This window comes from Caretta caretta, chromosome 3 (assembly GCF_965140235.1).
Source record: "Caretta caretta isolate rCarCar2 chromosome 3, rCarCar1.hap1, whole genome shotgun sequence".
In the NCBI taxonomy this organism is placed as follows: domain Eukaryota; kingdom Metazoa; phylum Chordata; order Testudines; family Cheloniidae; genus Caretta; species Caretta caretta.
The window spans coordinates 88,407,643-88,428,849 of record NC_134208.1 but is presented as its reverse complement, the minus strand read 5'-3'; the positions used below and the strand labels follow the sequence as shown (position 1 = coordinate 88,428,849).

Here is a 21,207-nt window from a genome sequence, read left to right as displayed (position 1 = left end):
AAGGTGGGGGAGTAGCACTGTATGTAAGGGAGCAGTATGACTGCTCAGAGCTCTGGTACGAAACTGCAGAAAAACCTGAGTGTCTCTGGATTAAGTTTAGAAGTGTGAGCAACAAGAGTGATGTAGTGGTGGGAGTCTGCTATAGACCACCGGACCAGGGGGATGAGGTGGATGAGGCTTTCTTTCGGCAGCTCGCGGAAGCTACTAGATCGCATGCCCTGGTTCTCATGGGTGACTTTAATTTTCCTGATATCTGCTGGGAGAGCAATACAGCGGTGCATAGACAATCCAGGAAGGTTTTGGAAAGCATAGGGGACAATTTCCTGGTGCAAGTGCTAGTGGCTAGGAGCCAACTAGGGGGAGAGCTTTTCTTGACCTGCTGCTCACAAACCGGGAAGAATTAGTGGGGGAAGCAAAAGTGGATGGGAATCCGGGAGGCAGTGACCATGAGTTGGTTGAGTTCAGGATCCTGACACAGGGAAGAAAGGTAAACAGCAGGATACGGACCCTGGACTTCAGGAAAGCAGACTTCGACTCCCTCAGGGAACGGATGGGTAGGATCCCCTGGGGGACTAACATGAAGGGGAAAGGAGTCCAGGAGAGCTGGCTGTATTTCAAGGAATCCCTGTTGAGGTTACAGGGACAAACCATCCCGATGTGTCAAAAGAATAGTAAATATGGCAGGCGACCAGCTTGGCTTAACGGTGAAATCCTAGTGGATCTTAAGCATAAAAAAGAAGCTTACAAGAAGTGGAAGGTTGGACATATGACCAGGGAGGAGTATAAAAAATATTGCTCGGGCATGTAGGAATGAAATTAGGAGGGCCAAATCACACCTGGAGCTGCAGCTAGTGAGAGATGTTAAGAGTAACAAGAAGGGTTTCTTCAGGTATGTTGGCAACAAGAAGAAAGCCAAGGAAAGTGTGGGCCCCTTAATAAATGAGGGAGGCAACCTAGTGACAGAGGATGTGGAAAAAGCTAATGTACTCAATGCTTTTTTTGCCTCTGTCTTCACAAACAAGGTCAGCTCCCAGACTGCTGCACTGGGCATCACAACATGGGGAATAGATGGCCAGCACTCTGTGGAGAAAGAGGTGGTTAGGGACTATTTAGAAAAGCTGGATGTGCACAAGTCCATGGGGCCGGACGAGTTGCATCCGAGAGTGCTAAAGGAACTGGCAGCTGTGATTGCAGAGCCATTGGCCATTATCTTTGAAAACTCGTGGCGAACGGGGGAAGTCCTGGATGACTGGAAAAAGGCTAATGTAGTGCCAATCTTTAAAAAAGGGAAGAAAGAGGATCCTGGGAACTACAGGCCAGTCAGCCTCACTTCAGTCCCCGGAAAAATCATGGAGCAGGTCCTCAAAGAATCAATCCTGAAGCACTTGCATGAGAGGAAAGTGATCAGGAACAGTCAGCATGGATTCACCAAGGGAAGGTCATGCCTGACTAATCTAATCGCCTTCTATGATGAGATTACTGGTTCTGTGGATGAAGGGAAAGCAGTGGATGTATTGTATCTTGACTTTAGCAAAGCTTTTGACACGGTCTCCCACAGTATTCTTGTCAGCAAGTTAAAGAAGTACGGGCTGGATGAATGCACTATAAGGTGGGTAGAAAGTTGGCTAGATTGTCGGGCTCAACGGGTAGTGATCAATGGCTCCATGTCTAGTTGGCAGCCGGTGTCAAGTGGAGTGCCCCAGGGGTCGGTCCTGGGACCGGTTTTGTTCAATATCTTCATAAGTGATCTGGAGGATGGTGTGGATTGCACTCTCAGCAAATTTGTGGATGATACTAAACTGGGAGGAGTGGTAGATACGCTGGAGGGCAGGGATATGATACAGAGGGACCTAGACAAATTGGAGGATTGGGCCAAAAGAAATCTGGTGAGGTTCAATAAGGATAAGTGCAGGGTCCTGCACTTAGGACGGAAGAACCCAATGCACAGCTACAGACTAGGGACCGAATGGACTAGACTAGGCAGCAGTTCTGTGGAAAAGGACCTAGGGGTGACAGTGGACGAGAAGCTGGATATGAGTCAGCAGTGTGCCCTTGTTGCCAAGAAGGCCAATGGCATTTTGGGATGTATAAGTAGGGGCATAGCGAGCAGATCGAGGGACGTGATCGTCCACCTCTATTCGACATTGGTGAGGCCTCATCTGGAGTACTGTGTCCAGTTTTGGGCCCCACACTACAAGAAGGATATGGATAAATTGGAGAGAGTCCAGCAAAGAGCAACAAAAATGATTAGGGGTCTGAAACACATGACTTATGAGGAGAGGCTGAGGGAACTGGGATTGTTTAGTCTGCAGAAGAGAAGAATGAGGGGGGATTTGATAGCTGCTTTCAACTACCTGAGAAGTAGTTCCAGAGAGGATGGTTCTAGACTATTCTCAGTGGTGGAAGAGGACAGGACAAGGAGTAATGGTCTCAAGTTGCAGTGGGGGAGGTTTAGGTTGGATATTAGGAAAAACTTTTTCACTAGGAGGGTGGTGAAACACTGGAATGCATTGCCTAGGGAGGTGGTGGAATCTCCTTCCTTAGAAGTTTTTAAGGTCAGGCTTGACAAAGCTTTGGCTGGGATGATTTAATTGGGGATGGGTCCTGCTTTTGAGCAGGGGGTTGGACTAGATGACCTCCTGAGGTCCCTTCCAACCCTGATATTCTATGATTCATCGGATGTATACTGTTGAAAATACAGAAGATGTTTTTATACACACAGACCATGAAAAAATGGGTGTTTATCACTACAAAAGGTTTTCTCTCCCCCCACCCCACTCTCCTGCTGGTAATAGCTTATCTAACCTATCCTTGCAACAAAGCCCGTTGCCAACTGTGCCCACATATCTATTCAGGGGACACCATCACAGGGCCTAATAACATCAGCCACACTATCAGAGGCTCGTTCACTGCACATCTACCAATGTCATATATGCCATCATGTGCCAGCAATGCCCCTCTGCCATGTACATTGGTCAAACTGGACAGTCTCTACGTAAAAGAATAAATGGACACAAATCAGATGTCAAGAATTATAACATTCATAAACCAGTCAGAGAACACTTCAATCTCTCTGGTCACTCGATTTCTGATCTCAAAGTGACTATCCTTCAACAAAAAACTTCGAAAACAGACTCCAACGAGAGACTGCTGAATTGGAATTAATTTGCAAATTGGATACAATTAACTTAGGCTTGAATAGAGACTGGGAATGGTTGATTCATTATAAAAAGTAACCTATTTCCCCTTGTTTATTCCTCCCCCCCCCCCCCCACTGTTCCTCAGACGTTCTTGTTAAACCCTGGATTTGTGCTGGAAATGGCCCACCTTGATTATCATACACATTGTAAGGAGAGTGATCACTTTAGATAAGCTATTACCAGCAGGAGAGTGGGGTGGGGGGAGAGAAAAGCTTTTGTAGTGATAAACACCCATTTTTTCATGGTCTGTGTGTATAAAAACATCTTCTGTATTTTCCACAGTATGCATCCGATGAAGTGAGCTGTAGCTCACGAAAGCTTATGCTCAAATAAATTGGTTAGTTTCTAGGGTGCCACAAGTCCTCCTTTTCTTTTTAAATGGACTTCGTTTCCTTGGCACTATAAATCACCTTTTCAGAGTATCTTTTCAGTTATCAAATGTAAATGCTTAGGCTGGTCTATGCACAATTTGCACTGAGCTAACTAAATTGGTTTATACTAGCAACAGTCACTGTTTGCAGTTATTGCAACCTCTGAACTAGCATGACTTTCCTGACCAATGTATTAACATATTTCTTTCCCCCCACACCCCCTCGAAGATCTATGTTATAAAAACTAAGCTATGAACTTTTTTGTCTATGGCATCATTTGGCTCGTACTGTAGTTACCAAAACCAAATCTGGGTTCACACTGGTCTCTACATCCACTCTAGCAACAGCTATTAAACGTGTATTGCTGTCAAGGTGTCTGCTGTAGTGTGAAAAAGGCTTGAAGAAGCTGTACTGATGGGCTCCAAAATGTCACTTTTCTTGCTCTCCTCAGGTGGAGGCTAGGACATACAGAGCCACATGAATGAGTGTAAGAGACGGAGGAAGAAAATAAAAATCGATGTGGGATGCCTTCACCCCCCTCAACCACTGTGCAAGAAAAGAAATGGTGCCTGTGTCACTCAGGAGGTCCAAAGAAGAAAAAGAATTTTCTGTTTCCATGTTAGCTCCACTCATACACAGAGATAGGTGATAACTTAAGTGAGGTCTGGGATACTTACCTAGACACTAATGATATAATAGTTAACCCTGGTAACTTTAATACCTCACCTCTGCAGGTTGCAACCCCTCTCTTGCTAAAACTGTTAAGCTTCCCTCTAGGAAAATTACAGGGAATCTGCATTTCTGAGGCAAAATTGTCATGATCCCCTATATCCATTTTGCCTGAGTAATGATTTGACCTCTTTAAGTTCTATTTAAGTTCAGGGAGCTGATCTTCTATGGATCATGTTTGTGTCTTTGCTATTAAACTACCATGTAGTAAAGTCCTGTTCTGGCCAGTCATGTTATCCCTTAACATGAAGATGGAGTAAAAAATGTATAAATAATACTTATAGGGCCTTCTGTGAGAGGATTTCAAAGCATTCTGAAAAGATTTAAACAACCTTGTTTGTTATCATTATCCACATGTTATCACAGGCACTTTGAGGTAAAGCCTCTTGCTCATTTTCACGCCACAAGGATATGCAGACCCAGGAGATGGAAAAACCCAAATCTCCTGACTCCCCAGTTCTGTGCTTTAACAGGCTTCAGGTACTCTTCTGTCCAAACTTTACGTGCCTTTTTATCCTGCAGCAGTACCATACAGATATCTGTGGCTAACTGCTTTGCTACTTGACCATGAAGAAACAGTTGTCTGGATAAACTCTTCATGAAACAACACAGTGCTAGAGCTGCCTTTTTCAGGTCTTCAAATATGAACAGCCACTGGATATTCATAGTGCAATGCCACCTTAACTTCTCCAAAGGCTAGGTAACGCAGATATGACACTAACGGCAGCAAAGACCTATGGGTGGTCCAATGATGGCTTACAGGCCAGTTCCATGCAGCCCCCAAACACATCCACCCTCCCCCGTAGTAGATCTGCTCTACAAAATAGTATCCTCCACAGCACATGAGGTCACACTGCATGGAGGATGCCATTTTTTTGAACATGTATTTCTGTATGTGGTCCAGAGGTGCCCCACCATTAACATCTGGCCCATGGGACCAAAAAGGTTGGACCACCTGTAGTAGCTTGTAGCACTACCTCCTAAATTACTTTTTCAAGGTACACTGAGCTGCATATTCCAACAAGCATGTTGCCATTTGGAGGACTAATAGCTGCAAGAGTTCACACTCATTACTAATTAGCTGAACTCCTTTGAACTGTAGAAGGTGACCAACATGTCAACCCTTCTGGCTACAGTTCATTGTAAAAACAACATACTAGTTTCACCTGCTGCCTACTTCATGAAACTAAAATATACTCCATTCTACCTTAGTGAATTAATAGTGGTAAAAAAAAACAAACCCTAACCTACAGCTAGGCTGCTTCCAACCACTGCATTACTAGTATAGGAAATGCGTAGTACTCAACCTCTTAAAAATTGACTTTCAACCAACATTTGAGTTGTGGGTCTTGAAAGAGGACATTTTGCTCACCCTCCATGTGCAGTGTGTGTTACTGTGCACTTTATTCAGTTACTATTGGTGGGAGATATAAGGGCAGCAGTCAAACCTACAGTTGTATTCTCAAGTTAAGAGCAGGGCTATACAAAATACCTCACTTCAAAAACAAAACCTTTGTTGAACTTAGAATGCTTCTAAATTTTACTTCCAGAACGCCCATTTAGAATAAGCCTGTCATTGAAGTTTTTGCCTTTAAACCGTTCAGAAACAAATCTTCCCCCTCACAAAATGAAGGCATACATTTAAGAGAATGTTTACAACCTGTAGGAGGAGGGTTTTTTAGTGAGGGCTTAAGTGCAACAGCAGAAATATTTATATGGGCATTACTGATTTCCAGAAAACAACTGTATTCGCTTACATAGGAAGATGGATCTACTCTAATGGAGGATATAGCTTAAATTACATTTCCCCCCCCCCCTTTTATTTTATGTGAAGTCAAATGAATTAAGTCATTACACTTTCCCATTCATGAATTGAGGGTGAATAAATTAGGATTTGATACCCAACATGGATCACCTCACTAGAAATGTTGCTATTATGGAGACTTTAAAAAGCAGCTTAGACATGACTTATTAGAATTTGAAGGGGGTTTTGGTAATGAGTTTTAACCATGAGTAAGAAAGCCCCCTCATTTTAATCCAATAATAAATGTAAGGGGCTGAATCTTGAAGTCTTTATTCAGGCAAAACTGATTTTAGTAAGAATTTTGCCTAAGGAAAAAGCATTGTGATGTAGCCCAATAGAACTGTTTAACCATTTCAGAACATGGTAAGTTTTACCCATTTCCAACAGCTCTTGCAAGTCTCAAAAGGTATCTAATTTCAAGATTTCAAATGGATTTGAACTGCAATGAAAACAGTTACTGTAGCTATTACTGAAGAGTAATATCAGCATTTCTTACTGAAACACTGCAATTGTTACACACCGTAATAAACTGCTTTCTTGGTAAACAGTTTAAAACATATCTAGTATTGACTATTACTCTGTGAAGGGAACTCAGTGATTTGGTGCTTCCTGATAACTTGACAAGGAAAAAAAAAAAAAGAAAAAAAATCTTGGATTTAAATATAAAGGAATTTATTTAAAAATGACATTGACTATAGGGCCATGACATTTGATGTCTTGAACAGTTTTTTTTTTTTTAAACAACTGTATTATAAAAACCCTGAGTAAAGTGGTTATAAAATGAACACTTCAATTGATGTACTCCAAGAATGACACTGGTGTGGAGGATCTCATTTTACATCCATTTATTTCATCCTGTGGCCATTATAGCATAATATTCAATACATATCTAAAACTATAGAGAAATACCAGGGTGAAGAGAGTACATACAAGCCAAAATTAAAATGGTAGACAGCTGAATAAAAATAAGTATGCATTCAGCAGGAATCCATTGCAGTTAATTCTGTTCTTTTGGGAACAAGGTGCTAATGTGCCATTTTCTCATAAAATGAATCATAATTACTTCTAAAGAAAGCTTCTGCTGAAAATTTTGATAGAAGCAAGTGTAATACTAAACTTTCTCCTAAGTTTATAGGAGAAAGTTTCTTGAATCAATTTCCACCCTCTGAACACCATTACTACTTTACATAAGCCTACTGTTTTATTAAGGCATAACATGCCCTGAGCAATATGTTGGAAATTAGCCAAACAGCCTAACAATTAAAGGCAAGCACCAAGCAACTATTTTTATAGGCAAATTTAGCAATCCCCTTTGTAACTCATTTGTAGTTGGGAGTAACATATTTGAGAAAGATATTGCTTTTAAATGCTGAGCAGACTGCAGGAAAACAAATGTTTTTACGCTACATATTTCAAACTGGTGGTCTAAAACTAGAAGTAGAAGTGGCATAACAAAACAAATGGACCATTTATTTTCAGTGCCTAACTTTAGGCAACCAGTTTAGAAAAATTTGGCCTAAGACCATATTCTTACACCCTCTCCAATATAATCCAAGTCAAACATTAACTTTAAGAGGTAGGAATCGAGTGTGCTGTATACAACTGGTCTTAAACCACGATGGAACCTGGGCAACAGCAATCTTACTATGCCATCATGTTCTCAGATTGGCTTCCAGTCTTTTGTTCAAAAAAGCAGAGGCTGTGAGCCATCTGGAGATATTGCTTATAAATTTCTTCATAATAAAGACTTGGAATATTACTGAATCCAAAATTCTAAACCATTTCTAAAGATAGCATTAATGGCACACAAGATCCTTCTCTATGCAAATTTAAGCCATACTTGCTAGTCCATTTACAGCTATCAGAGGATCCATAAAAGAAACACAACCAAGTTATACATTTTATTCACATTTATTTTTCGCTTTTAGTGTGCTCACAGAAAATTAGAACACCTTAAGCAGGAGTTTAATAGCAATTTTTGTAAGCAAAGTTACATTCCATCTCTAAGTCAAATTGGTCAAAGCTTCTCCAGTATTTACAAAAACATGATAGACAAGATGCTACACAAAAACCATTGCATCTGAAGAGTTTTCCTTTATTTTCAAAGACAACTGGAAAAGAAAGCATTGTCTGCTGTAATCAAAAACATACCACAGTATAAACAGTAACCATTCCACTTATCACAGCTTGATTGAGTTTAAAATTTGTTTTAAAAGGTCCAAGATGACTGCAGTTTTACAAAAATGGGCAGGGTGGAAAGAGTTGCAAACTTCATGTGCTTCTGGATATCAAGATTTGTTTTTATACAATAGTCACAGTTAAAAACACCCTGCTGGTAATACATAATTACACTTTATTAAGGTCATAAACCAGCAATAAACAATAAAGCCTATACAACTTGTATTTCTACTTAATCACTGACTGGTACAGCTAACATGAGATAAGTGAAAAGTTCCTATGGTTTAAATGAATTCCTAAGACTATGATCTTTTTTTTTCTGGGTATTGATTTTTTCCTTTCCTTCTTAGTCAAGACTTGTAGTGTTGTAAACCTTATAGAACATCTGCCTCACAAAATACATTGTAATAACTTTCTTTTAAAAAAGACTAACCCCTTACATTGTTTCTCGTGGCACATTCTCTTGGCAATTATGTGCATCACTAATTCCTCATTGTGGCCCCTATCACTTCATTTGATATCCCTTATTGACCCCACCCATCTCCTTCATATATGGGCATGTCCATAGATTGACAAAGAAAGTTTACATTTTGAATAAAAGATGCAAAGTATGCAAAAACATTAATACTGATGCAAAAAAAAAAAAAAAAGGAACAAGGCAGAGGGAGCTGTTTAGTCTCCCCTCTACCTGTTGGAATGGTGGTAACAGAATTATTTGAGATGGGATCTGTGGGGAGAGAAAAAAAAGAGAAAGACATCTTTTAAATCAATCCCTGGTTGTAGACAAGTTCTCCAAAACCAGTACCTGGCACCACTCCAACAAACAAACAGGGGGAGAAAAGTTCTTGGATTATCTCAAAATTGCCATGTTTACTCTGCCAATTCAGCTGGTGGGGCTTCTGGACTAGACTCAGATGGGGTTTCCTGTGTAGGAAGTGCTGCCTCTTCTACTTTGGGTGCCTCTTGTTCAGTTGAGGTGGCCTCAGTTGTAGCACTAGGGGCAGGGGCAGAGGCACCTGGTGCCTCTTCTGGTTTATCCTCAGGCTTTTGCTCTTCAACAGGGTTGGCCTCTTCTCCTGCAGGCTTCTCTGGTGCGGTCTCTTCTGATTTTGCTTCCTGAGAGTCACCAGTCTCCTCCTTTGTTTCCTCTGTGCCACTAGCTGCAGCAGCGCAGGACTCCTCTTGGGCAGGTTTGCCCTCCTCATTGCTTGTAGCTTCTGGGGAAGTAGCTGCTTCATCTTTCCCTCCCTCTGCAGAGGAAGCTGCACCTTCGTTCTCTGCTCCTTCCCCAGCCTCCTTTTTGTTCTTTTTAAAGGAGAAACCACTTAGCTTAAAGGACTTTTTGAAGGAAAAGCGCTTCTTTTTTTTTTTCGGGGTCTCATTGCTGGAAGATGGGGTAGCTCCCTCCTCTGCCTTTGAGGAGGGCTCTCCCTCAGCAAGCAAGGCTGGCTCAGTACTTTCGGCTTCTGTTCCCTCCTTCTCAGAGGCAGGCTCAGAAGAGGCTTGCTCTTCCTTCGCTGTCTCTTCAGCAGGTGCACTGCCATTTGCCTGGACCTCCTCCTTGCCTGCCTCAGCAGCTGCTGGAGAGGCATCACCATTCACCTTTACATGCCCATTTTCCTGGAAGAAAACAACTCAGTGTTATTGGAGAAAGATCTGCTTCTCAGCCATATCCCAAGCTCAACAGGGTCATCTGATGGAGAACTTAGTTCATTTCCCTGAGCCAGAGTCTGCACTTAGGCAGAACTGGATGGAGCAGACAGTACAGACGGTTTTAAGAATACTTGCCATCTTGGCATTTTATGCCAATACTAAGGCATGGTTTGGACTATCATACAAGTCCGAGGATTTGATCAGATCAAGCGATTAACTGCAGAAACTGCGGGGCCGTAAGCCAGCAAGTGGCAAGGGGCAGACTCGCCATTGCTCCTCTTGAGAGAGAGAGGAAGGCAGCACTGAGCATTTTCAACATTCACCGCCCCCCCCCCCCCGCCTGCTCCCCAGCCCAGGCTTCGGGACCGCAGCCCATTGGTGCTGCCCTGGAAACGCAGCGCCAAGCCACGCCCCCGCCTGCGTTCACAGGGTGCCCGCTGGGGGACGCCCGAATGGTTGAGAAAGCCAACGCATCCGCAAGGCACTGCAGGGCGGCGCGCAGCCCCGCCCGCCCGCGCGCCCGCCCGCCCTGCCATCATTGCAGCTCCGGCGGGCCGGGCTCGCGCGGCTCTCCGCCAGCAGAGGGCACTGTGCCTCCACCTCGCCGACCCCGGCTGGAGGGGGCAGGGGAGAGGAGGGGAGCAGCTGGCGGGCTGTGGGGCTCACGCACGCCGCGTCCAGCAGCAGCGCAGCCGAGGAGAAAGGCTAACAAAGCTCGCCTCGCTCCTCGCGTCCGTTTCACGCCTGCCCCTCCCCTCCCCCGCACCCTTCAGCCAGCAATAAAATCAAAATAAAGACGTGGCTTCCCTCCCCCTGCTGGCTGGTTAAAAGAGGCGCCCCCGCCTCTCGCTGCATTTGCATTTTTAACGAGTCTAAAGCCTCTGCGGAGGGCGAAGGAGCCCGGCTGGCTCCGGCAGCAGCTGCTCAGAGCCGTGGTGGGGGTGCCCGGTGTTTTAGATGCAGGCGCCACTCAACTCCAGCGCCGCCACCCCTGTTGCGCGGGGGGTGGCAGAGATGAGGGTCAAGTTAGTGCAACGCCACGAGTCACCCCCCTCCCGCAGTCCGGACTGCGCTGAAACAGGCAGAGTGACGCGAAAAGCCTCCCAGAGCAAGTCAGCCCCCCGGGTTTCAATCGTAGGTTGAGCCTAGGTCCGTAGAGGAGTGGGGGCGAGGCATGCAACAACATAGAGAAGAGCGTGCTTCGCTGCCCCTTCCCCTCTCCAGCCAGCCACCTCCCAGAGGTACAGGCACAGCGCTCTCCAACAGGGTACCCCCGGGCATGCCACTTCCCTCCCCTAACCTCACCACTGCCAGTTTGCACTGCAGAGAGCAAATTTCATACTGCTATCTACCAATCCACCTCCCACCAGGGGCATTTTTGACTATCCACAGACAAACGTCTTCAGAAGAAAAAGCTAATGCACGGAGGAGACTGAACGGACAGAAAAGCCAACCAAGTATCACATTCCTCAGTTTACGAGCAGCGTGGACCCCCTTCAAATAACGCACCAGTGATTTTTATCTGCTCCACTCCATTAAGAATAATCGGGTCTACAGAACCCTTCCCTCCCCCCACAAAAGAGTGAAAAAGCCATTCATTTCTATTAAGTTTTCAAGATAAAGGCTTTGGCCATATTCTCCATCTAATATGCCCAAGGCACATCGAAAGGGGAGGAAAAATAAACAGGATGCAAGGGGAAAAAAAGTCCAAGTTTTGCCTTTTTTTTTTTTTTTTTTTTAGGGTAGGGTTTTTTGGAGGGGTGGGGGAATTACCTGTCCATTCGCCTTAGAAGGAGATGCAGCCACTGCTTCCCCAGGTTTCTCAGCAGCGGCTTCGCCTTTTGCAGCGGTCTTGGAGAACTGGGCACCCATGCTGTCTTATTCAACAAAGAAACTCAAGAGATCCAAAAGGAGGGGAAACAAAGAGCGTTGGATTGGTATAAATACTGGGCGAGCAGCAACACACACACACACACACACCAGAGGGGGGGAAAAAGAGAAGAGAGAACAGAACCGATTTATATGCACTCCTTTTAAAAATTTAAGTTGAAGAGATCAAAAAGCAGCAGCACAGGAGGAAGGGGGGAAAAAGGAGGAAAAAAAGTCGAGCAAAAAAAAAAAGAGCCCAAGTTTAGTAAAAAGAAGTAATAAAAAAAATCCCAGATTTGTAGCCGTACTGTAGACAAGGGGAAAATGGAGAAATCTCCCTGGTTGCTAATAAGATGCGGAGTCCAACGCCCAAGTGCACAGATGAATGGGCTTTCCGAGCGCTGACGGCAACCCCCGGCCCGTCGCCGACCAATCACGGCGCCGCCAGACAAAGGAGGGGGCGGGGCTTCCAATTGGAGCGAACAATGGAGCTGCGATTGCAATAATTTGAAATCAGCCTTTGACTGATAATTAATACCCCAAAAATAAATAAAGTAATGAAAAAATGCATGCACTCTTTTTTTCTTCACTTAAAAATGATGATGCATGGGTTTATTGCCCTTTCTTTTCGGAGGTGAATTAACCCTGCAAGGGGATTTCCTTTGACTTGCAGTGGCTCCGATTGTGTGTTTCTCTTTCCCCCATTTGCTTCTGTGTTAAATTAGAGACAATGGTTTGACTTGTGTGTTTGTGATTTCATCCTCTTACCCCTACTCCACTCGCCCCCCTTCACCCTCTGCTGTAGAAGATCAAGGTTCGAGGTTTGAGTTTTTGATTTAATTGCAATTGTTCTATCGCCCCAATTTGGAAGGTATTTAAATCACGTAGATCTAGTTCGAGCTTTGCCAAAGGAGATCACGAGTTGAAATTAGTAGGTCTGTAGGCCAGATGTTGAAAATGCTAAAAGCAGCCGCGGCCGCCGCCGAAAAAGCAGAATCAAACCCCTCCCCCTAGCAATATCGGTTTGAAATAAAATATTCTGAAATTAGCCTACGGGTCTGATTACATTCTGCTGTCTGATTATCCTTGATTTGTATTTTTAAAACCTGTTTTCTGAGGCGGCGACCACTTAGATTTTTGATGCATTAAATTAATGGATGAAGCGACGTTATCAGAGATCTATTTGTGCTTTTCCCAAATGTGAACCCTAAATATATATTTACATTCAGACTCTCAAATAAGATGTAATTTGAGACTAATTCGCTCGAAATAATACTGCCGCTAAGTACCTGAGTAACAGCAGTGACTTGTGTGAAATACCAGGGATCTGAATCTCTTTTGGGAGGTGGGAGTGGCCTTTGGCATGTCTGGCAGCCTAGGTCTACATGGTGTTTTGTTTTTTTCCAGTTGAAATGGATAAATTATACTGCTGGGAAAGGCGACCTAAACCTCTGTTTAAAGAGCAGTAATGAGGAAAACTGACGGAATTACCTTTTCAAAAAAAGATTAAATCTCAAAATGCCCGATTTGTTTATAAACAAGAATGTTACAGCCATTAAAATAATCAAGGGTTCAGGATTTCAAGACACCCGTCCAAACCGCCCACCTCTCTGACCCCAAAGATCGCATTGTGCTGCAGAATCGGATGATCTTTGTATGTTCGCTGCATTTCAATAACCCTAATATGAACAATCCTTTATCTGTAGCAAGAGGAGAATCAGTCAAGGGAATATTTCGTTTCTTGGGGGCAAAACACACGAAGGGGCATTTGTTTTTTAGATCAAGCTCTTATTCTCCCTTGTGCTGCATTTCAAATACAACTTCCCTCCTGCATTTCAAGGAAAACGGATCGCATCCTGGAAAACGCTTAGTACCAGCCTCGATTTCTTTGGTTTAATCATTATCTTTCTTTTCGAAACCAAGCTGAAAAGCGTCTGTAACGATTTGGTTTTATACACACTGCTTCGGTTTGATGCCTTATTCAATCACCAAGTTATATTTCCCCAGAGCTGATGTAAATAGTTTTTTGTAGAAGTGCATCGTGCCAGCAAACATATCTTATCGCCCTTAAGGGAAAAGACGCTGGCCAGGCTATCGGCACTGATGGTTGAAGGAAGCCAACCCCTTTGTGTAAATGGGAAAGTCCCAAACAGAAACGTAATCTAGACAAATCCAGTAACATCCAGGCGTTTGTGAAATGCACTTTGGAGGAGGCTGTTGATTTTCTTCACCAGAACTGGAAAAAATACCCTCCATCTGCACTTTTTGTGGTTGCTGTGTTAAATTGCTGTGGATCCTAGCTATGTGGCGAGACGCGTCTCCTCCAATATATGCACAGAGAGCAAAAGGTTTTGAGATGTTTCTGCAGAACCCCATGGAGGGAGGGCTTCTTTGTTACCCGGCTGCATTGCTTTTGCACGGTGCCCATTTACTGGGTATCGGCTGGTTTCCGTAGCGACGGCCGGCGAAGATTCGGAGCGTTTGGGGGGGGGGGGGGGGGCGGAGGAGGAGTGAGAAAGCGGGTGGGGGGAGGGAGGGAGCGAGAGACAGAGCAGAGCAGATGGACCGTACCCTGGAGGGGGCGGGGGACGGGGGGCGGAGATGTAGTTGGCGCTGTGGCTGTAGCTGCTGCCGGGGAGGCGGGGGAGATGGGAGTGGCGGCTGCAGGGGCGGGATTCCACAGCTGAGATCGGGAAGGAGTTTCCATGCCTTTGCACCGAACCCGAATTGCGATCCTAGTAGTGTGGCTGACTTGGAGCCGGGGCAGCGAAAAGCGAGCGGGGGAGGGGGGCTGATTCCGTGCCAGGGCTTCCAGAGGAAGCATGTGAAAGGGCAGCTGGACTAGTCTGAGGGGAGGGGGGAACGCAGGGGACAGACACGAGGTATTTCCAACGCGGAAAACAAATGAATGAGAGGAAAAGACGTGAATACCAGGGGAGGGGAGGGAGGAAGGAATGGGGTGGGGGGAGGTATGGCAGGGAAGTGGGAAGAGGGATGTTGGAGTTTTTTCTCTCCTACATCTAAGCCAGGAAAGGAGGGCAAGAGAGAGTTTATTGCAGTGTTGTTGTAGCTGTGTTGGTCTCAAGACATTAGCGAGACAAGGTGGGGGAGGTAATAAGTATGAGCCTGTAGGACACCCTGCATCAACTATGAGAAAGGGACCGAGAGACTTTTTCCATTGGACCATATGAACTGGAGCCATAAACTCACTGAACATTAAATCTCACCAAATGAGAGTAAATCCAGCCTCATCATCGTATCCACTCATTATACTCCACACCTGAACATAGCCATTATATGAACAACATACCCCCATGTCTCAATGTTTGTACTTTGACCTGTTAACCTTTTACCCCCAATCAGGGATATTGCAGATTATGTATTCCTTATACCACCCGTTCCTAAACTTTGCACCCCTTGATAACCTGTACCTTATTCCCTGATAACCAGAAACTTCTATACTTAAACTCTGTACCATTTTCTTTTATTTTAACATCATCTTAATAAAATTATTAAATCTTTTATTGGATCAACTTCTGATGGTGAGAGAGACAAGCTTTCCAGAGCATAGGAAGAACAAGGAGCAAAAGACCTGATAATCAAGCTGACTAGTATAGTATTCTCGCTGCTTGTTTCTTTTTGTTCCCCCATCTATTTGTTGCAGTCACCTGTTGTCTCTGGTATCAGACTGTAAGCTCTGTGAGGCAGGGGGCTGTTTCTTTGTTGTGTGTTTGTACAGCATCTAGCACAAAGGGGCCTGGTCCCACTGAGGTCCCCAAGCATTAACACAGCAAATGAATAACAGTGACAAAGAGAAAGCTGCTCAGGGGTGTTCATTGTCATCACTAGGGCAGTGAAACCTCTTGGGAGTGTATATCTGGTGACTGATACACAGGAGAGACAATTTGTCATGAAAAAGAACCTTGGAGGTCTCCCACTAAATTTTATATCCCTGCAGCGAAAGCAATATGATGCCAGGGCAGTTTGCCAGGTTCCTTGTGGTGCTCCTCCTGTTTGCAAAGAAATTGTAGCCTTTTATAGATCCCTTTTTGTTGGATTTTAATTAGATGATTTTTATTTGTTTGGATTAGTATATCACCTGATGACATATTGCCTGAAGAGTAAGCCAGAATTGCAAAATCAGTGTAAAAATCCACGTATTCCCTTGTCCAGGCATGGTGGTAAACCTTTATTCCATATGCCAGCTCATCTGAATTTCAGAGTAATGTCACAAAAGTATTTTACAGAATGATTGTAGGAGTCATGATGGAGTACGCATTGTGATCCCAATATGCTTTCCAGGCAACAGTCATTTCAGTATTTTAAAGCTGTATGGTAAAACAAGACAGCATTACCTATATAAATTCTTCCAGACAGATGGTACATGCTGATCAACCAGTTGTACAACAATCCAAAAGTATACATAAGTACACCAAAGTACAACAATCCAAAAGTACACATACACATACACTACCTCTCACAAGTTCCCAACAAACCCTTCCAGCTAATCTTCTGGCTGTCCACCATCACACATTGCCTCTTCTGCCCCCAACGCACACATATGTTTTAGGGTAGATTCTTCTAAACTGATGGCAGTTAGCAATTTAGATGACTAAATAAAAAATAAATAAAATACACCAGACTATAGATCAAAAATTGTATTCTTCCAGCATGAGCCGCACTAATCACCTTCAAAGGTGCAATAAATTCAATTCACATACAGTCCCTTTCATCCTAAAGCATCCCAAAGTGCTTTACTAATCAATATACAAACTATACACAGGGAGCATTTAGGCTCTCTAATGGCACAGATATATAGTTTAGGAGATAAAGTGAATAAGGATGCTGTAATATCAGATTGAAATTGAAATTCAGGGAAATCGTAGACTATCAGGATTGGAAGGGACCTCAGGAGGTCATTTAGTCCAACCCCCTGCTCAAAGCAGGATCAATCCCCAATTTTTTCCCAGATCCCTAAATCGCCCCCTCAAGGATTGAACTCACAGCGCTGGGTTTAGCAGGCTAATGCTCAAACCACTGAGCTATCCCTCCACCTACTAGAGTCTCTAAGGTGCCAAAAGTACTGCTTTTCTTTTTACAGGTTTTATGTTTCATCTAAAAGACAGCACTCCCAATAATACACATATACCCATAGGCACCGACACTGTGGGTGCTCCGGGACTGGAAATCGGTGAGAAAAAATAGGTGGGTGCTGCACCCACAGATGGCCAAGCTCCCCTCCCCGCTCCACCCTGCTGCCCCACCTCACTTCCTCCCTCTGCCTCTGCCTCCTCCCCAGAGCACACCGCGTCCCCGCTTCTCCTCCCAGCGCTTGTCGCTGCGAAACAGCTGTTTCACAGCATAACAAGCTGTGGGAGGGAGGGGGGAGGAGCGGGAACACGGCGTCCTCAGGGGAGGAGGCGGGGCTGGGGCGGGTATTTGGGGGAGGATTCCAATAGGGGTGGGGGGAGGGCGCGCGAGCGCCCACTGGCACCAGGAGAAGTTGGCGCCTATGCACATACCATAGTCTATTCTCATAGACCTCCTGCACATTGCAGGCCAGAGAACCTCATCTCACCTCAACTATGACCACCTCATCACTTCCTGCAACATCCCAGGCCAAATCTAAATTAGAAAAGCTTTTCTGATAAACCAGCAAAGCGCTCCTATTGTGTACGAATCTTACGTCAGCGTAACTGTGCTTGAACTGGCATCCATTTTTCCAGCCCCATCTCAAGCGAAGTAAGCTATACAGCTGGCACAGCTATACTGGTCTCAAATCATGCCTAACTGACATGGATATTCCAGCAAAAGTTTGTAGAGTAGGCCTGGCCTCAGTTTCTGTTGCTTGGCGGTCTCTCATATGAATACTGAGCTAGCTTTTCTTTCTTTAGCTTGGGAGATCAGTTGAGACAACACTAGGTAGTGTGGGTGTAAATAGTTACACACTAATAACACACTGCATATGGTGCCTTTCATCCAAGGATCTGAAAATTAATATTACATTAGCATCTACAGGCCACAATTGAGATTGGGGTCCAATTGAGCTAAGCGTGGTACAAACACACAAGGCTTGTATACTTGTATAGTAAAAGTGACAATAACCCCCACCCCAAAAAAACAACCCAAACGCCCCCACCCCAATGTGGATGTAGTTATACCTGTAATACAGTAAAAAGAAAAGGAGTACTTGTTAGCAACTTAGAGACTAACAAATTTATTTGAGCATAAGCTTTCATTAGCTACAGCTCACTTCATCGGATGCGTGCAGCAGAAAATACAGGGGGGAGATTTTATATACACAGAGAACATGAAATAATGGGTGTTACTGTACACACTGTAATGAGAGTGATCAGGTAAGGTGAGCTATTACCAGCAGGAGAGAAAAAAAATCTTTTGTAGTGATAATCAGGGTGGCCATTTCCAGCAGTTGACAAGAACGTGTGAGGAACAGTTGGGGGCGGGGGGAGGGCATAAACATGGGGAAATAGTTTTACTTTGTGTAATGACACATCCACTCCCAGTCTTTATTCAAGCCTAATTTAATGGTGTCCAGTTTGCAAATTAATTCCAATTCAGCAGTCTCTCATTGGAGTCTGCTTTTGAAGTTTTTTTGTTGAAGAATTGCCACTTTTAGGTCTGTAATTGAGTGACCAGAGAGATTGAAGTGTTCTCCCACTGGTTTTTGAATGTTATAATTCTTGACGTCTGATTTGTGTCCATTTATTCTTTTACGTAGAGACTGTCCAGTTTGGCCAATGTACATGGCAGAGGGGCATTGCTAGCACATGATGGCTTATATCACATTGGTAGATGTGCAGGTGAACGAGTCTCTAATAGTGTGGCTGATGTGATTAGGCCCTTTGATGGTGTCCCCTGAATAGATATGTGAACACAGGTGGCAATGGGCTTTGTTGCAAGGATAGGTTCCTGGGTTAGTGTTTTGTTGTGTGGTGTGTGGTTGCTGGTGAGTATTTGCTTCAGGTTGCGGGACTGTCTGTAAGCGAGGACTGGCCTGTCTCCCAAGATCTCAGAGAGTGTTGGGTCGTCCTTCAGGATAGGTTGTAGATCCTTGATGATGCGTTGAAGAGGTTTTAGCTGGGGGCTGAAGGTGACGGCTAGTGGCGTTCTGTTATTTTCTTTGTTGGGCCTGTGCTGTAGTAGGTAACTTCTGGATACTCTTCTGGCTCTTTCAGTCTGTTTCGTCATTTCAGCTGGTGGGTATTGTAGTTGTAAGAATCCTTGATAGAGATCTTGTAGGTGTTTGTCTCTGTCTGAGGGGTTGGAGCAAATGCGGTGGTATCGTAGAGCTTGGCTGTAGACAATGGATCGTGTGGTGTGGTCTGGATGAAAGCTGGAGGCATGTAGGTAAGTATAGCGATCAGTAGGTTTCTGGTATAGGGTGGTGTTTATATGACCATTGCTTATTAGCACCGTAGTGTCCAGGAAGTGGATCTCTTGTGTGGACTGGTCCAGGCTGAGGTTGATGGTGGGATGGAAATTGTTGAAATCATGGTGGAATTCCTCAAGGGCTTCTTTTCCATGGGTCCAGATGATGAAGATATCATCAATGTAGCCAAGTAGAGTAGGGGCATTAGGGGATGAGAGCTGAGTGTCACAGCTAAATAAAAGTTGGAACAGATAATGAGTTAGTCCATGTTGCTACAGATTATTATAATAAACAATATATCCAGTGTCTTTATTAAATCCATGAGTTCTGGTGTCTAGCAAAGTTATGAATTTAAGCTCCAAGGCTTGTCTTTTGAAGGTATGGAGTCCTTTAAGAATGAGGACTGAGAAGTGAGATATGGAGTTATAGTTTTGTGAAAAATGTTCACCAACAGGTGATATCATTTTTTGTGTGTGCGTTCATTTGAGATCATAGTGATTGCCTTGTTTCACCCATACGCTGGGACATTTAGTTCACTGGATGAGGTAGATCATGTGGTGATAGACATGTGTAGGACCCATAGATCTTGAAAGATGTGTTGTGGGAGTGATGATCATTGTAACAGTGGAGATATGTCTACAGGTTTTGCATTTGTTGTTACAGTAGAGTCTGGTGCCACTTGCAGTTGGTGTGTCCTGATCTGTGGGGTCTTTGCTTCTGATGATGAGTTTGATGATGTTGGGGGGTTGTTTGAAGGCCTGAAGAGGGGGTTCATGAAAGATTTCTTTCAGGATGTGGTCTTCATGGAGTATGGGTTGTGATTGTTTAATGATACTCCATAAGAGTTCCAGTTAGGGGTGGTAGGTGACAACCAGGGCTGTGTGGTTGGAGGGTTGTTGTTTTTCCTTTATTGAAGCAGGTTCTTTTGGAGTATTTGGGAGGCCTGTACCGTGATGCAATGTATTTCTCTGGTGGAGTGTCCTTATTTGGTGAAGGCGTTTTTAAGTGTGTCAAAGGGTGTATCCTGGACTTTCTCCTGGGAGCATATTCTGTGGTAGTTTAGTGCCTGGCTGTAGGTAAGTGATTTCATGGGATGGTTAGTGGATCTAATTTTTTTATCTCCTTTTGACATATGGAGAAGCTGAGAGAAAGGATAAATAATCAACATGCAAAAAGCCAGAATTAGCTCTCAAAATTCCAGCAGACCACATAAATGGCAGTGACTTTTGGGGTTAGACCAGGATAAAAGATATATTTTTTAAAAATGTATTAGTGATTTAATTAAGATGTTAAACTTCTTAACTTTTTTTTTTTTTTATGTTTCAACTTGTCACATGTAGACAGGGCAAGTTGTATTTTAACACATTATGTGGTTGAGATGAATGTGTTAAAATATAACTTACCCTGTCAACACTAGGGTTTTAAAACACGTTAATTAAAAGAGTTCACAAAAAGAAAAGGAGTACTTGTGGCACCTTAGAGACTAACCAATTTATTTGAGCATGAGCTTTCGTGAGCTACAGCTCACTTCATCGGATGCATTCAGTGGAAAATACAGGGGGGAGATTTATATACACAGAGAACATGAAACAATGGGTTTTACCATACACACTGTAAGGAGAGTGATCAGGTATGATGAGCTATTAGTCCTCCTTTTCTTTTTGTGGATACAGACTAACATGGCTGCTACTCTGAAACCTGACATTTTTCAAAGACACCTTTTGTCCCAGCCTAGACAAGCTCTTAGAAAACACAAATTCAAGAAAACTATGGAAGCTGAACATGGGGGGAAAGCATTACAGAAACTGTGAAGGAATGTGGGCTGCTTGGTGTGCTCAGTTGTATGTCATTTCCCAGAATGCCCTTCCAATAGTTATCTAAACTCAGAGAACACACTGAAAAGTCTGCTTGTGCTTTGTGATGCATAGAGAACTTTCCTGAATGCAAAGAAAGCAACAAACAAACAAAAAGATAATCAAAGTTTACCTTGAGAGAGAATGTTCTTTGTGCATC

The 21,207-nt window shown here is 43.9% G+C and overlaps 2 protein-coding genes and 1 long non-coding RNA gene across 4 annotated transcripts in view; 1 reads left to right on the top strand and 2 right to left on the bottom strand.

The window, feature by feature from the left end:
• Positions 1-6,759, top strand: part of LOC142071548 (uncharacterized) — a 65,469-nt gene extending 58,710 nt beyond the window's left edge. For both annotated transcript variants that reach the window (XR_012667645.1, XR_012667646.1), the window contains exon 3: positions 4,023-6,759. This is a non-coding gene — a long non-coding RNA (uncharacterized LOC142071548). The remainder of the gene's footprint in view (positions 1-4,022) is intronic.
• Positions 6,760-7,996: 1,237 nt separating this feature from the next.
• Positions 7,997-12,191, bottom strand: MARCKS (myristoylated alanine rich protein kinase C substrate). Its single transcript, XM_048844758.2, has 2 exons — positions 11,709-12,191; positions 7,997-9,902 (listed from the first exon to the last, which is right to left on the bottom strand). Exons 1-2 carry the CDS (start codon positions 11,805-11,807, stop codon positions 9,153-9,155), a joined length of 849 nt encoding a protein of 282 aa, XP_048700715.2. The 5' UTR covers positions 11,808-12,191; the 3' UTR covers positions 7,997-9,152.
• Positions 12,192-15,646: 3,455 nt separating this feature from the next.
• LOC125634261 (uncharacterized) overlaps positions 15,647-21,207 on the bottom strand; it is a 37,649-nt gene continuing 32,088 nt past the window's right edge. Inside the window, exon 3 of the mRNA XM_075126220.1 lies at positions 15,647-19,425. Coding sequence (XP_074982321.1) covers positions 18,606-19,425 — 820 coding nt within the window. The 3' untranslated portion in view covers positions 15,647-18,605. The remainder of the gene's footprint in view (positions 19,426-21,207) is intronic.

What these genes read in the sequence shown, in the direction of transcription:
- MARCKS (XM_048844758.2), bottom strand. Translation starts at nt 11,807, where the DNA reads ATGGGTGCCCAGTTCTCCAAGACCGCTGCAAAAGGCGAAGCCGCTGCT. An exon ending in CTTCTAAGGCGAATGGACAG is followed by an intron (nt 9,903 to 11,708) that starts GTAATTCCCCCA and finishes GTTTTCTTCCAG; the next exon opens with GAAAATGGGCATGTAAAGGT.